Raw genomic sequence first — 16,966 nt, forward strand, 5'->3', positions numbered from 1 at the left:
TACTACTACTTACCATCAATTTTGGTGTTCTCCTGAACAGTGAATGGAACCACTCTTTCTCTTTATTATCGCTTCTTTTTACTCTTTCTTTCTAATTTTAACTTTTGGCTATGGCATTTTACTAAAAATAACAAATTTCTTCTACATTACTTCCAAAACAGTTTGATAACATCTAAAACTACAGATGTTCGAGTAAGTAATAAAAAACAACAGGAAACTGGCAGACTGAAGATGACACTGTTCCACCAATTTACACCCAAACTCACATTTACAATTGAGAGTTTATACTCACAATCAAAGGGACTAACATTTTGTTGTTTTTGTTTTGTTGCTGTTGTCTTAGTTCCTGGTTTTAAGGTCTGAACGTATGAAAAAATTACACGCAGTGAAACTGTACATCTGAAGAATGCCTTCTTCATAACAGAAAATTTGAAATATTTAACTTCTTAGCTCTCCAGCTAACAGCCAAATGCATTCCAAATAAAGTGCAACAAATTTTCCTATTTTTCAGAGTAAATCAGCCAAATAATTCCAAGCTGTCGCTAGTTTCGAATGTTTGTTTTTCAGAAGACTGAGTCAAGTTAAATGCACACTAGAAAGTAAAGTCAACTGTAAAATATATTTCAACATATCCTGTTCCTATTTCAGTGAATAAACATGCCTGGTTCATAGAACATCTGTGGAAAACAAAATAATATGTAATTTTATTTTTCCACGAGAAACTGGAATTCGTTATTTATTGAACGGAAACATTCTTTAGACAAATGAGTAAGCCAGAGGTTATTTTGTTCTGTATAGTAAAAGATACTGTATTAAAGTACTTTGTTATAAACAAGTATAGTAATCAATAAAAGGCTTCAGTTTAAAAATAATTTATATATAGTGAAGAAAATTAAGAAAATTTAAATATTAATCATCCTGAGACTGTTGGGAGTACAGAATAACAGGTAATAGACACCTATTTCTAGAAATGCTCTTGCGCTTATTGCCACTGATTTCATGGAGACAGGCATTTCTGAGTACCTCACTAGAAACCTATTCAACTCTGTAGACAGCTAAATAATACATTAAAAAGAAAGAAACAAAGACATTTGCCACCCATAGATCTCCAGAAAAAAAATAATAGAGAACCAAATTTGTAAGTGATAGATAAAATGCCACGAACAACCTGGTGATAGTTCAGTAAAGGCCCCCCCGCATCATAGTCTTTACTTACACAAAAGCATGATGATAAGATTAACAGGCAAAGATTCCCTTGTTTCAATTCAATCATATGAATAGTTGAATAGATCTTGTAATATAATCAGGTTTTAATGCTCAGTAAAAAGGTTAAATGACCAGGAAAACATTTGCCCTCTCTGAATCTTTGCATTAGCAAAGGTAATGCTACAAAAAATGCACAAACAAGAAACCCCAACCAACCTGAAACTGAAAAATACATACCACAAGAAGGTCATTAAATAAAAATATTTCTCGCTGGTGCAACCCAAGCTTCTGAGGTTTGTTTGGATCAGGGACTTCAAACAGCCTACAGTAGCAAACGAGCCTCCGGTGGGGTAGTGAGAGAACCTATTATCATACAGAGGTTAATGGTTACTAAAGCAATATTTAGTCAAGAAAGAGTGCCTTTCATACCTAGAGTCCTTTCTGAATACTTTAAGTATCTTCACCTCTAAGCTCATTCGACTTTTTCATTAAAGCATCATCAACAACAAGATTTTTATGCCTCAAATTGCATGACATTCAAACTTCAACAATGCTGTTATATAAACTCTTATAGCTTGCACCCTGCATGTGGATGACAATTTTATTAGGGATAGAGTTTTACTTTGTGCAACAAGAAAAACTTGAAAGAACTTAAGAATAAGCAACTGGGAACTCACTGCAAATGATGTTTGCTTTCCTGAGCATTTTTATATATCAATATTTGAAGAAAGGATGCAAAACAAATTTGGCTTTTGTGAGATGATGAATTTGCTGATGTTGTAGATTACTTTTTGTCAGCCACTGAGTTAATTCAATTTTTTCATTCCCCAATACCCAGGAAAAGGTGACATTAGAAAATAGTAAATGCATTTTCAGGCTGGTTTATTTTCTCAGGCCAGCAACAAAACCAAGAATAATTTTCCATTTGATTATTAGAAATGCTGGCTGAATATACCTGCAAAACTGTTTTTTTCAGTTTAGAGAGACTTCACTTCTTTCAAATGCAAATGACGATGTCTTGTCAATAATATTAAAAGAAATCCTTTAAATTTTAACAATTTGAAGTACAGAATATTCTTTGGTAACTGGACATATTTCATTTATATCTTATATTTGTTTATAATTCCTGATTCTGCATAGGAATTATGAGATTTACTAGCCAAAGGAAAAGCCAAAGACTGCTAATGCTACTTCTTCCTCTACATAAGCAGGAAAAAAAAAGCAATGGAAAAAGAGCTTGTTCCTGACTGGTTGTCAAATCATTTGGTGACACTGCAGTTTTTCTCAAAAATCAAACAGTAACTCTGCTAATAACAGATAAAATGCTAATAGCATTTAATTTATTTATGGCATTAGCTTAATTACTCACTGTCCCTGGACTTGCAAGGAGAAGGTATTTTAAAAAAAACAAAACATGACGTTTTCTAAAGGAGCCAATGTCTTGACAAATGGTGAAGAACTTGATGGTTTCTATATTTCAAGCTGACTATTCTGATAATTGTATAGCTTACGTGGGTTCCCAGTGAAAAGTACCAGAAATAAAAGTTGTATGTCCTCATTCTCCCCTGCCTCCAGACTTATTTTCCCCAGTACAGGGCAGTCTTAGATCTACTATAGCAAGATAACAAAACCCAAGGGTAGTCACTGAGTCTATGAACTTGCAAACAATTCTAGTGAGCTCTGGTATAGAAATTTAACTTTAAAAATGCTTTCCTTCATAGCAATGGATGATCATGTAAGATTCCCTTGCACCGTATTTCACAAAGGTTACATCTTCCAGTTTGTTTTTACAGTCCAGTGATACTGCTGGACATGCTTCCATGAAACAATGACAGGTACTCCACTTAGGAATACAAAGCTATCTTTGAATGTTTGCAGTTACTTACACAGAAAAAGCAAGAACTAGAAGACAAGACAAATGGAATTTTAAAGTAACTTCCCCGGATTGTCCTGAATGAGGACAGCGCATTATATTGATGAAATTATAATCTATAAAATAGAAATCATTAGGATCAACTTTGTATAAGGTTATCAGATTTTGGGGTACAACATTCACTTCTCTTCACTAAGGGTGTTTTTTTTTGGGGGTATTTTTATTATTTATTTAAAACTACTAGCAAGAATGTTATCATGAAATGAAAGCAAGTAGAATACTGCATTAGAAGAATAGTTTTAGAAATATTATTAAACATGTCTATCTGGAATCAATATTTTCTATGCCCATGCACCTTTCATGAGAGAATTGTTAAAATAACTGGCAATATATTTCTAGAGCATCATTCAATACTGAAATGGACAATAAATAATAAACAAACTGGGACCCAGGTGATATACAAATGTAATTTTGCTTGCTTATTTATTTAGTCTTTACTGGCTAATTTCTACAGTGATAACAGCATTTGAAATGCATAAAATGTATACTAAAATGGACTAGAAAATTCCAGGCAGTAAATTAAAGAGTGTCTCTGGTAAATATGTTTTTAAGGAAATCTTTACACTGTGGATAGTTATTAGCATAAGAACAGGAAAATTTTGCTTGAAAGAAGCCCCATTTTTAAAAATACTTAAATGTAATGTTATGCATTATTGCCAGATAAAATGTCTATAAACTTTGAATGAGTATGAGAAAAATACCTACACAACCAAGTCCATGATGCAGAGATCCAATCTACAGTAGAAAGACATATATACAAGTTCATTAAACTTCAGAGAAACACAGTATTGTATCATAGCAAGTAAATACGTCACGGTCTTACTATGACTAAATGCCTATAAAGTAAAAACAAATATTTCTATCAATAAAGACTGTTGGCTATTTCCTATATTTTCCTTCACACAGTGAAAAAGTATCTCAACAGAAAAATCCTTGATCCTAGGACTCCATCAGGGCATTGTTTTTCTTAATCCCACTTGATTTACAAGGTTCAGGATTAATTTTAGGATTTGGGTTGCCACACGCTTTAATAAAGACGAACCACACATACACAAAAAAAATTCTCGACAGAAGCCTATATATAAGCTAAATCCCCAATCAGTTGTGGAAAGTAAGTTTCACATATGAAAGCATAAGTGACTGTGAAAACTGGACTTCAGAATAGTTATTTCCCTTCTCCTCAAAAACACGTAAAAGTTTTTATTAATTGAGGAAATTTTGCTTTCTCTCTCTTCTGCTTCTTCCAGGAGACCTCCTCAGTATTTCCTGACTAGGGAACAGAGGCAAATCAGATTTTATTTTGTTGGTTCCTCTTTCTTCCCCTTTTATTTAGGGCTTTTCTGAGAAGAGATTACAATTCAAAGCTCTTTAAAAGTAATAGAGAGAATCTTGAGATCCATGTTCTTTTTCTTTAAAAACAAAATTAAACAAATAAAAACAAACAAAAAACCTAGTCCCTACTTCAGTAGAATTCCCCAGTATTACTAAAAAATATCATGTAGGACTAAGAACAGACAAGTCCTCTGTTTCTTTGGTTTTGTTCTGGGCTGTCTTTGTGGCTTCTACCATGAAGATTTTCAGATGACTCTAGGACTTGAATTCGTGAAGGCTGAGTATCCATTTTCCCTTTCAACATTAGATATCATCATAAAATATTGTCTTAAAATCTCTGTGTTCGCTTAGCTCCTAAAACAGAGTGAAAAACACCATGATCTTCTTTTTCTCTCTTCTCCTCTAACAGATGCTTTGAAGATTAATTTATATAGCAAAATATTTCTGGATTTTTCCCACAACAAAGCAAGAGGTATCTATGGATACTCAAAACCAGCATTACAATTCCTAGGACCTGTTTTCCAGTTCTCAAACAAAATGTCACAATGTCCTCTTACAAATACCAGTTCACTGAGCTAGCTGCAAAGCTCAGAAAGACACAGGTATTAACAGAAGTTCTCTACTACTACTTCTAAATTCTGGAGTCATAATTGATGGCATAGATGTTGAAATACGATTCTCTACAACATTACTTTACAACACACTTTAATTCTCTTGACATATAAACATAAGAACTGACTAAAATGCAGGCATCTCCAAGTGTAATTTCAAAATTATAAAGCTTCACAGAGAGAAAACGATGGGAAAAATTATCATAAAATGAGTTTAAGGCTCAGAACATCATCACTCATGAATACCAGACTGCAACAGATTCATCTGCACTGTGAATGCCCCAAGATTAAAAACAACCTTATAACAAATTATTATCTTGATGATTTTAATCTTTTGCCATTTAACAACCAATCTATAAATCTAAGCCACACAATTATGTATTGTCCTACATCTCCTTTTTATGTAGTAATTGACATTCAGAGCAATGAAAACTTACCGGTTTCTTTCCTACTATGAGTTTTTCAACCTTCTGGACTTGGGATACGTGATCCTCATTTGTCTTCAGTTCCCGCTTGCGGATTCGCTCATAAATCCCAATCAGCATTTCTCGTGGGATATCTTCACCATCATCCACACCTGCAGAACCCAAGAGTTTTTATTGTCAGACTGTTTTGTTTCATAGCTGTCACTAGTTTGTCAGCTGACATCTCCCATGATGTTCTTGGGCCCACCTTACCAAGTAGCAGAAGTTATATTACTCAGTACTGAAGCACTGACTTTTGCCCAAATGCTTGCTATGCCCATACAACAAGATATTGATGGAAATTACACCATTTTTTTCTTTTTGTTTTAAAACCCTAATCTAAAGCTAATACATAAAAAGACTGATTTCAAATATAAATTCTTTCTTTTAAGTTTCCTCCATTTTGGTGTCAAAGCTCAAATGAGTTGAATAATCCTTTAGACATTAAAATCTCCCTCTACCCCAGAACAGAAGAGCACTGGGAGAAAACTGCACAACTGTCCTATTTTTCCTCTGCTCCCGTATTACTCAACACTCTGCTCATAGAAACATTTCTACAAGACAACCTTTATGAATATCCAGCAAAATGAAATTAACAAGCATTTCCTGTATGATTTCAAAACCAATTAATTTACTCTGGAAAAACAGATCAACAAAATAGCCTATTTACAATGTTACTGTTTAGCACTGTATGAGTATCATCAGCACACAAGCATTCTAACAAATGCCCCAGAGTCGAAAGCTTGATCATGAATTTTTAACAGCAGTAGAAGGAGCCCAATTTCAGTGTCTTAAAACTAGATTTTCTGGGACAGGGAGATGCATATTTATGTTTCAGATGCATTTTAAAGCAACAGCCTCTTATCTCCCATTCAGAAGCCAAAATACAATATTTTGTCATCCAGTGGAATGACTGCTCAAATAAAAAAATTACTGTGATAAAATATGGTTTCTTTGCAACTAGAAGCAAGCAAAACAGCTTCTGTTCTGTTCCACACTTGCAAATGTTCCACAGACCGCTCTTTGAGATCCAGGCATTTAAAGTTAAAGGCAAGGCAGTGTGTTACAAAAATGCCTACATGAAGGAATTGCTGGCATTCAGACTGGAGTTCAGAGAGAATGTTCCATACTTAATGCAACAAATATGACTGCAGTATTACCCTAAGAGATGAACATCAGGCCATTTTTAAATCTTAGCGGAGTTTATGTTAAAATCTCAATGCTAACTTAAATTTTGCTAAGCTGATATACCTGCTAAGAATAGGTCATTAGTTGCCTTATATAAATCTAAGGGAATAAAATCAACACCAGCCTTTCATTTTCAAGATCTGAAATTCCAGAACTCCACAGGTACTTTGATTTCAGTAGCATTAAAATGACACTAAGTGTGTAACTGCACTCATGAACACCAACTGCCATGCACCTGAGATGCACCAGTATATTTTTTGATACGAAGCAACTTGTTTCTGTCTTTCTGTCATTCAGCCCACTTTCAGGCATGACTGAGAAAATGTCTGTTAAGCAATACATCAGTGCTTGCTGGTGCCTGCAATGGTAAGCCTGTTTTGATACCATGCTGCTACATCCATTGTTGACAAGAGCAGAGAGACTGTGCACTAAGCTGTGCTTGTCCTGTGCTTAAAAGCAGGGGGAGAGGATTGCAATGACTGAGCAGGCAATTTTCCTGGCCTTTGCACAAACACTTAGTAATGGAACTATAATAAAAGCTTCTTTTTCCCTATGGACACAAACTATCTTAAAAGAAAAAAGGTATGGGGGACTTCAGCTTTGTTTTATTTCTCCAACATCTGAGTGCTTTTCTGTGATAAAGAAAATGCTGTCTGATCCATTCTTCCTTGAATGCCCAGGAACAGCAGGAGGTATCATATCCTCACGTATAATCTTCCTCAGCTGTACAGGGACAACTTCCCCTTAGACAAAGCTGAGCACTGTCTGAGCTGATACTGCATAAAAATCTGTTCTTTTTCACCAGAAAGAACCAGGGCAGAAAGATCTGAGATACAAACATGGAATTAAAAATGTTCAGCAATCTAATTATAGGCTTAGATGTGCAATAGGCTGTCAAATAGTTTCTTTATCATAAAACACACCAGTGAAGACACTGAATAAATGTATATACTATCTACGGCGTACCTTTCAGGATGGTTTTGGAGTTGTGATTCAGAACAGAGATCTGATATCCCTTATTAGGACATTGGCTGCTATGGAGAAATAGCAAACTACAAACTGTGGAGACAGTATCTCTATGAGAAATCACTAGTAAACTTATGCTGCAGTGTAGTGGTGTAGTTCACTAGCTAGAAATCACATTCCTCCTCTCAGGTAAAGTCTGCAACATAGTGACACCATATGAAGATTTATATATATGTAAATAATGTACACACACATTCTTTGCAGACTTTCTTGCAAAAGAATTCATTCACTTTCATTCTCGTGCCCAGAAGTTGCAGTCTTTATGAGTTGTCCTTTGACTTTGTGAAGGGTCTAAGTGTGGCAAATTTCAACTGTATCTAAAAATTTGAGGCAGATGGTAACGGTCACTTTTCAGCTACATTGAAAGAACTGGGAATAGAAGGGCCTGACAAGACATCTACTCAAGAAAGACAAGATAAAAATGACAAAATACTATATGTTTAGTTTTGTTTTCAGTATTCCAAAAATACAGTAAAAGTGACGGTGGTTTTAAAAGCCAGGTGAAATCAGAATCAAGTCTCCTGCATTTTGCCTTTTTTTTTATTTTTTTCTCCCCAAGGAAATATGTTGTTCTTCCAATGACAGTTACAGGAAGAAACTTTAATGATGACTGTGGTTAGTTTGCTTACCCCTTAAATTCTTGACAAAGTCTTCTAGCTTCATTTTGCGTTCTGGTTTCACATTTGGACTGTACATATCTGTGTTCAACAGTATAATGGCAAAAGCTAGAATGAAGATGGTATCAGGATTTCTAAACTGTCTCACAACACCTGGGTTGCAGATGCAGTACCGTTGGCTGTAAAAAAGCAAAGAGGGGAAAGCTGTCAGAGCTATTCATTACTATTCTAATTTCACCAAATAAACCAAGTACTACGTTCCAGAGACTGAGCAAGCTATTATTTGATTATCCATAGTTATATTTAGTTTTCCATCCACACATTTTCATAAGGCAATTCTAGAATATGGAAGGCTTTTGTTTTCTACTACCTTTGTAGCTTCACTTTTTAGTGCAGACCCTGAGTGATAATAATTTCAATATTCTTTTTTTTCTTTCAGTAACACCCATTGACACCAGATAAGAACATGGCATTGATTTTAGCTTACTGTCACATGCTGATTTACATCTCCTGCCCTGGATAATGTATGCTTGGTCGGTATTAATAAACTAATGCTTTTTATTCCACTATTGCTGAAATGATTAATGAAAGGTTAAAAGCATGTATACTCGGAAAGGTAAATGGTCATAATTTCACTCATATAAACTATCATATGCAAATACATTGCTACACATTCAAAAAATTTCTGAAATTTCTTTTCAGCTGATACAAGAAAGACCTTTCAGTTGAGAAGCCTTCCACATCAATGCAAATAACATCCATGAATAGCACCAGCAAAAAAACCCTACATTCCATGTTTAATGAAAACACCACAAACGCCATGCTGTATTTGAGACTGTATGTAGCTCACAAGGACAGTGCAAATAAGAAAGAAAATAACCTAGATATACTCAGCTTCCCCAGTTCTCCAATTTGACAGCTAGACAATAGCAGGTTTCTGGTGACTGAATCATTTATTTCAGCATCATACCTAAAAGCTTCAATGAGCCGTTCTACTTTCTGGGCTTCTCCTTGAACACGGATATGAGCCTGAAATTTCCTGAGCGCTTCATCCAGTTCCATTGTTGAGAAGTCCATCTCATCCACAACACAGCTAGGATAAAAACACATTGCCATTGGGTCTTTCCATTTCTAACAGCGCATTACCAAAAGTAAAATTTTGAGACCAAAAAAACCTTTCAATTTTCCACCAATTGTAGAGATTCATGGAGATTTTTGAAACCTGCAGCAGCAACTGCAATAATTGTAGGTGAACAAGAACAGATCAGTGAGAATGTGTACATGTAAGCAGAAAATAAAAATAAATTATTTATTTTTTTAACAGCAGAGCTACTGCAATGACAAATGTCTGGCCAATTTAAGTCACATGCCATTGCCAGGAATAATTATTGGGCCTATGTTTTCAGGCTAATCAACTAATACTAGTCAATGCCTACAATACTAATAAAAAAGGAATTTATACCACTTGAAATACCAAATTTCAAGCAGCCTGCAGCAAGCACAATAATATGTACCAAACAGTTATGTCCAGGAATGTTCTTAAATACTGAGAAAAAAAATTAATGTTGTCTTGATATGCTTTTACTGTTACTGCAATTCTCATCTCCCCATCATTTACCATGTCTTTCAGTTAATATTTATATAGGAATAATTACTTTCTTGTTCTGAAAATACAGTGCTGACAAAAAATAAAAAGGAACAAGTTTAATATAATTAACAATGCGAACAATGTCATTCGAACACTGTTTAAAGACTACTTTAAAATCAGAAGCTTATAAGTTTCATTTGTTTAAACTTTGCTTTTAGTTTATGAATAACCAGACATGAATCACTGAAAGTAACAACACTGTAATACAGAAACCACAGAAAGAAAGCACAATCCAGTTTTAAAAGCCTTTTCTTATATGTATAGCTTACAATGATAAATTAGAGTAGCTCATATTTTTGCTAGTAATGTTGTAGCTACCATAGATTAATACTAAAGCAATTTATTCACTTCACCTTGTATATTTTTCTTTTTATGCAGAAGTGAAAGGAAACAAACAGCCTTGGTATTTCTCACGCCCTTTACAACCCACACCTAAAAACCTATTATCAATTCTGCAATAATGTTCACTGTCTTCCCACCTATTATAAGTTCTGTAACACTTTCAAAAGGTCTTTTTTCCTTTAAAGATGTATAGCACATGTGCACACAAGCTGGAGTCAAACTGTAGTAATTAAAGCAATTAAGGACCTCCAGAAACATGCTGGCCAACAGCATAACAAGGAGGGGGGCGATCTTCTTTATACGAACTACAGAGACAGTAGATACACCACCATGGTCAGTGTACTTAGCTGGAACCAGTACTGTTCTGCAAGTATTTTAAAATAGTAAACAAAACCTCTCTAGTGGCTATGTAATGACAAAAAAAAAAAAAAAAGAAAATTATTTTGGTTAGGTCTACAGCAAATGAAATCACGAAAGTACTAATATCAGGAACACGTGTTAATATTTTGTTAACAATGGTTAACAAAATGATAACCCTTGATAAATGATATCATAATAATATAATAATAATGATAAAGAGAACATGATTATAGACTCTAGACACTGCAGGAGATCTGGGCTACATATGTACTGTGGGTGAATAAGCCTGTGCTGAAGACACATCTTTACTCTTAGAGCTCCATCTTGCAGACATGCGAAAGCAAGAAGCAGCCCGGCAAATAATTGAACCTTCTTCCTGGGATCTATCTCCTGCTTCCTACCTCTTTACAAAATTTAGGCAAGGGGGGAACATACCATTTGGTGGGGCAAGACACCTACAAGTGCCTTGAATCTCTACTGTACTGTTTCCCTGCACTCTTACATATAACTGTGCAGTGGAATGAACTGGAATAACGAAGTGAGCAGAGCAGCAGAATATCACATTTTCCCTTTGCTCTTAGCAGCATTCTTTATGAAGATTTTATTTTATTTTTCCTTGAAGATTTTATTTTACTCTTCCTTTGAGTAAGCGACTATATTTTGTTTTCTAATGCATAGTCAAGACACAGTAAAAGGCCAGATCCTCAGCTACATGTCTACTGCATCAGGTACTCCTCGGTCAGGCAGGGAAAGCTGAGGCTCACTGCAGAACAGCAGTGGCTCCAGAAGCATGTCTGATACGCTCCACTTATTGGCCAGGGCAACATGAAGTCACTGTGCCAGCCCCCTGCCTCTTCCACTGCTTTCTGCTCGGCGTGGTACTATAGAAGAAGGCAGCCTTGAATAAGAGAGAGGAACAAACCAGAAGATCTCTAAAAAGCATCTATGGCATATGGATACATGCCATTAAGCATATTAATACAGTGATCAAGCCTGCATTTGAAATAGATAAGTTCTGACAGTGTAGTAATAAGATCAGGATGACTGTATGGAATGCAACCAACATGTTTACAGTATGAAGCCACTGAAAGCAGTCTGTAACAAAAATGCAAAGAAAATATAAGGTGTTTGCACACTTTGTACCATGATACCATAACCTTAACAACTCTGAGAGGTATCAATAGTATCAAGAAACATTCCGTCCTCAGGAAGGGCCGTGTCCATAGATTAATGCAAATTGCAGCACAGCTTTTATTATACTCTGGTAAAAATTGTGCTCAGAATTTCTCCTGGTCTTCCTTAATGTGCACAATGTTGTGGGGTTGGTTTTTCTCTTTTTTTTTCTTTCATTCTCAGCAGTCCTGTTAAACACCTAACTAAATTTCTTATACAATACCTTGAACAAAACTGGACTGTGATGTGTTCATGTTTACAGGTCAGTGTATCATACATTAAAAATCCCCCAAAGAACAAATGTTTTAAATGAACAGCCTCTTCAAATGAGGCGATTTCTATTTTGGTCTACTTTGTAATATAAGGGCTAGAAATTTATGACCAGTCTGCTAAATGTCTAGTTTTCTGCTTCTATTTTTTTAAATCGTTTTTATCTAAACTTTTGAAAAAGACCAGTTTGCATAGATCTTGTCTATACATGGTGAAATCCCTGTTTAGCTAACATCTGAACCATTTAGTTGTAAAAATTATTTTCATATTCTCTTACTAATGAAGCCTTATGTTGCATATAAAACAATTTTGTTTCATTCAGTAAATTATTAGAGAGCCTGACTAAGGAAAAGACTTTGAAATAACGTACTCTAACACCAGTGAAATTAAAGCATAAATTTGGAGTAAATGTACATGACTACAGAGAATATAAATCTTTCTGGATCAATAAAAGAAACAATAGCTCAGCTGGAAAGCAGAGAAATAAATATTCACTTATATTCATGCTTTTGTTTTCAATCCTTAGAGTCTAATTTCACCCTCCTTCAGAACAATATCCAAAGAGATGGGCCAAACATTCAGTGCAAAACTACCTCTAGCATGATGAAACATCTTGAAGACTGAAAAATGCTTATCTCCTCCCCACAAAAAATACTTACTCTAATACGTCTCGGTTGAACTGTTTTTGTCGATTGCCCAAAAATTCTCCAATCATCTGTCTGCTGAGACCTTTTCTTTGCAGGAGAAAGTGGGCAACACCAACTGGAGTGTCGGGCACAAAACCTCGCTCAATTAGGTACTGGACTCCTTTCTCAGGTTTTCTGAAGAGAAATGAGAATGCAAAACATTATTATTTTTTTAATTCTCCACTGGAGCATCTGACAAACTTTACAACAATTTTGCCATCACTTTTGACTAGCATATTATGAGTATGGTCTAATACAGTTTCAGGATAAATGTAACTATGCCATAGAACATATTGTTCACTGTTAATAGCTTACTAGCTTTGGAACAGATCTTTGCATGCACTGTTACACATTTCCCTGCTTCATACTCTTTTTCCAAAGAGAAGCTTTATATGTTAACAGCTTCAGGCATGAAAGTCAAAATTCGTCAATGCAAAAGATAAGCCCAACAGAAAAAAGAAAACCAAACTAAATGAAAAAAAAAAAAAAGAACCCTGGCACCCTCAACCCTCTGCTCTCAAAAGTTTAGCTAATCAAACACAAGCATCTGAAGAGGTATAACTTGCAAGCTAAGAATACCAAAATCAGAATATCAGCCAGCAGGACCAGGCAGATGATCATCCCCTGTGCTCTGCTCTGGTGAGGCCGCACCTCGAGTGCTGTGTTCAGCTTTGGGCCCCTCACTACAAGAAGGACATGGAGGCCCTGGAGCATGTCCAGAGAAGGGCTGCAGAGCTGGTGAAGGGCCTGGGACACAGGTCCTGTGAGGAGCGGCTGAGGGCACTGAGGTTGTTTAGTCTGGAGAAGAGGAGGCTCAGGGAGACCTTACTGCTCTCTACAACTGCCTAAAAGGAAGATGTGGGGAGCTGGGGGTTGGCCTCTTCCCACAGGTAACTAGTGATAGGACCAGAGGGAATGGCCTCAAGTTGCGCCAGGGGAGGCTCAGGTTGGAAATTCGGAGACATTTCTTCTCAGAAAGAGCAGTCAGGCATTGGGATGGGTTGCCCAGGGAGGTGGTGGAGTCACCGTCCCTGGGGGTGTTTAAGGAGAGGTTGGACGTGGTGCTTAGGGACACGGTTTAGTGGGTGACATTGATAGGGTGATGGTTGGACCGGATGATCTTGGAGGTCTTTTCCAACCCTAATGATTCTGTGATTCTAAATTATCTCCTTCGCACTCAGAAAGTGCTCTTTTTCTTGTAAGTAGTGTTAATGCTACATTCATATAATTCTGAATTGTTTTCAGAATTCTTAATCTTTCTGAATTTAAATTCACAGCATCGAACAAAACCAGGACTAATTTTCTCCATCCCCCTTGAAAGCAAACTATATTTGCCTGCAAGTCAGAATGATACAAGCCCAGGAGACTTCCTCTCCAGCAACTGTCAAGTCAGAAAACAAAGAACACGACCACAAAGCACAGCTTGATCCAAAGATAACCTTTACTTTAGATGTAGAAAATGCTGTATCATTACTTCTGACACTAAACCACAACTTAAATTCTTACCCCTTCCCTCTGATAAGCCTGAACATTTAAAATCATCACAGAAGTTACACATGACTTAGTTGGCATCAGTTTCTATGCAGCTGTATCATTTTACACAAGTTGGGGTCTGCTATTTCACACACGAAGCTCTGCTTCTGGCTCGGCAATATGAAATCGCTTTGTTTAAATGCACTTCCAACCAGGCTAGACAAGAAGAGGAGACTGAGGGGAGACCTCATAACAGTCTACAACTTCCTCACGAGGGTGGTCCTCTGGGGAGCCAGGAGTTGGACTCGATGCTCCTTGTGGGTCCCTTCCAGCTCGGATATTCTGTGATTCTATGATTCGAAGTCACCAAAGCAGACTTTAAATCCTTTTAGCTACTGGAAGCCAAAAGCTCTTTGCCCATTGATTCTTCCTGCACGCCGAAGTGAAGCATCAAGAAGTTTTGCAGTCTAGGATCATTTGGAAGTGATCTAATTTGTTTTAAATGTTGTAACATAGCGGCAATACCTGTTAACTCTGAACGGTAATAACATGAAAATGAAAACTGTAGGAACGCAGACTACCCTTTCCCTATGTGATAAACCAAACTGTGTAGCAGTGGCAGGAACTGCAGGTTAACAAACTTGTAAGAGTTATTTACACAGTGGAGAAAGTAAACAAGTTAACTTTCTTTCTTTCTGATTCATGGCCTTATCCACTGAATTTTCCAGCTAGAGCTCAATAAAACGGCATCATATTATTTTGAAATCTGTCCACTAGAAAGCATTTACTTGTTCTGTTCTACAAAAAAACAACCGCAAACCTAGAGAATCTGACTGACAGCAAATGAAGAACTTGTTGCAAGTTGAATCCAGCCAACAGCCAAGCACGTAGATTAATCTAGCAGAGAAAAACTGCTAAAAATAAAGAACCCAACAATTAAAGGGTTTACGTGGATAATTTCTACTACATTTTGAGATGAGAACTGTAATTTTCTGTAATGTTACTTTGATCTGTTTTTGAAGGTTCGATATTTATCACTACAACAGGGGTAAAGGATTTCTTAGAGCAAGCACTAGCGTGATAATTGTTCTTACAGGCAGAGCCTGGGCCTTCAGATGGTCTTTTGGTACTTCACCCCAAGTAATGTCAGCCTACAATATAGTATATTCTAAAGGATGGCACGAAAGAAAAGTAGCCAGGGGAAGCTGGTGGTGGTCTGGAGTTGTCAGTGTCCCACTCACTGAGCAAGTCAGTCTACAAGTTTTCCAGTTTTCCCATTACGAAAATGAGTACTATTTGGCTCACAGAAGAATTCTGAAGGTTAAGGGTTATAATTTGAATTTGCACAAATAAAGCTCCAAGTAAATGAAGTTTCTCTGGCTAACTGTGGTATTGAATTTCAGAGGAAGAAAAAAAGTCTTCTCCATTGGGTACCTCCCCAGCTCCTGTTCAGCTCAGAAACACTGATTTTGTCTCCTGCTTTGGTAGTCTATTTTGCTGACAAAATTTTCTTCATACTTTTGTTTTTGATTATCTGAAACCCTGAACTCATTTAAGACTGTTGACCAAGCAATTAAATTTAACAGGAATCAAATGTTAACAAACAGCTTATTGGAAAAACAACCTCCTGTTTTTAGTCACCTTGCAAGCTAGGGAGATTCAGGGGGATTTATTGCTGCTGCAGGCTGCCTCCTGCCCCCGGCCAGGACTGACATCGTTGCATGTGAGAGGAGAAGTATGTAATACAAGACTGGGACTCTGTGACAGCATTTGGAAATATTGAACTTCCAATCAAATTTTACTTAAAAGTGAAGTTACCAACAGGTTAAGAGAGAAGTATGTACAGGATGCTTTCCCTTTCTGTCTTTTAACATGGGTAAAAATTTTCCTCTTTGCAGATTCAGAGAAATTGAAGAACTAAATGGCTCCATGGAAATTTAAGTCATCCCTGACATTATAAATTTCAAATATTACTAAGTATGAAGGAATTGCCTAATAAACACAGCAGGAGGGCATGCAGGTTGGGTTGTTGGCTATACCCAAACTACCAGAAATGTTTGTTCCTTCTCAATGAAGGACTAAGTGTGCCAGGTAGCCAATGGGATTTCTAAGGGGGCAGGAGAAGACAACACAAGCAAATGAGGACTGTATTGCTGGCAAAACCAGATATTTTTAATTGGCCAAACTGTTTCACTAAACCCTAATTTTCCTAAAGTTCATGACTGGATGTGGAAGTGAGTGGGACGTGACAGGGTCATGGATTTGAGATGAGGTGGGACAACTGGCAGAAGCAAGGATATCTTATGCCAGTTGTCCCATCTCATGTCAAATCTACTCAGAATTGAGAGTAGATCCTTCTACAGTTACAGCTAAGAGCCTTCTGTGATTAGGAAAATTCCCAGTGATGGCTTGTTAATTACATCTACCAAGAGCAGGGAAGATAAGAGTCTATAAATAGCAAAAGTGGAAACTGCATAAGCTGTGTATTTATTTTCAGATTTGAATAAATTAACTAATAGCAAAATATACCCTCTAAAACTAGCATCTTACATCATTGAAGATATATGTATTTACAGAACTTTTCATCTTTACAGGATTGATACAATGCAGCCATGTCCAAAATAAAGCTAAAAATCT

At 36.4% G+C, this 16,966-nt stretch overlaps 1 protein-coding gene across 22 annotated transcripts in view; it reads right to left on the minus strand.

Annotated features, from left to right (window-relative positions):
• Positions 1-16,966, minus strand: part of IQSEC1 (IQ motif and Sec7 domain ArfGEF 1) — a 344,442-nt gene that overhangs the window by 19,986 nt on the left and 307,490 nt on the right. For all 22 annotated transcript variants that reach the window (XM_080607008.1, XM_080607016.1, XM_080607010.1 and 19 more), the window contains 6 exons: positions 12,830-12,991; positions 9,348-9,470; positions 8,390-8,556; positions 5,520-5,659; positions 3,845-3,874; positions 1,444-1,569 (listed from right to left, as the gene is read on the minus strand). In XM_080607008.1, the coding sequence (XP_080463134.1) occupies positions 1,444-1,569; positions 3,845-3,874; positions 5,520-5,659; positions 8,390-8,556; positions 9,348-9,470; positions 12,830-12,991 (748 nt within the window). The remainder of the gene's footprint in view (positions 1-1,443; positions 1,570-3,844; positions 3,875-5,519; positions 5,660-8,389; positions 8,557-9,347; positions 9,471-12,829; positions 12,992-16,966) is intronic.

This window comes from Anser brachyrhynchus, assembly GCF_964034855.1.
Source record: "Anser brachyrhynchus genome assembly, chromosome: 10".
Taxonomy (NCBI): domain Eukaryota; kingdom Metazoa; phylum Chordata; class Aves; order Anseriformes; family Anatidae; genus Anser; species Anser brachyrhynchus.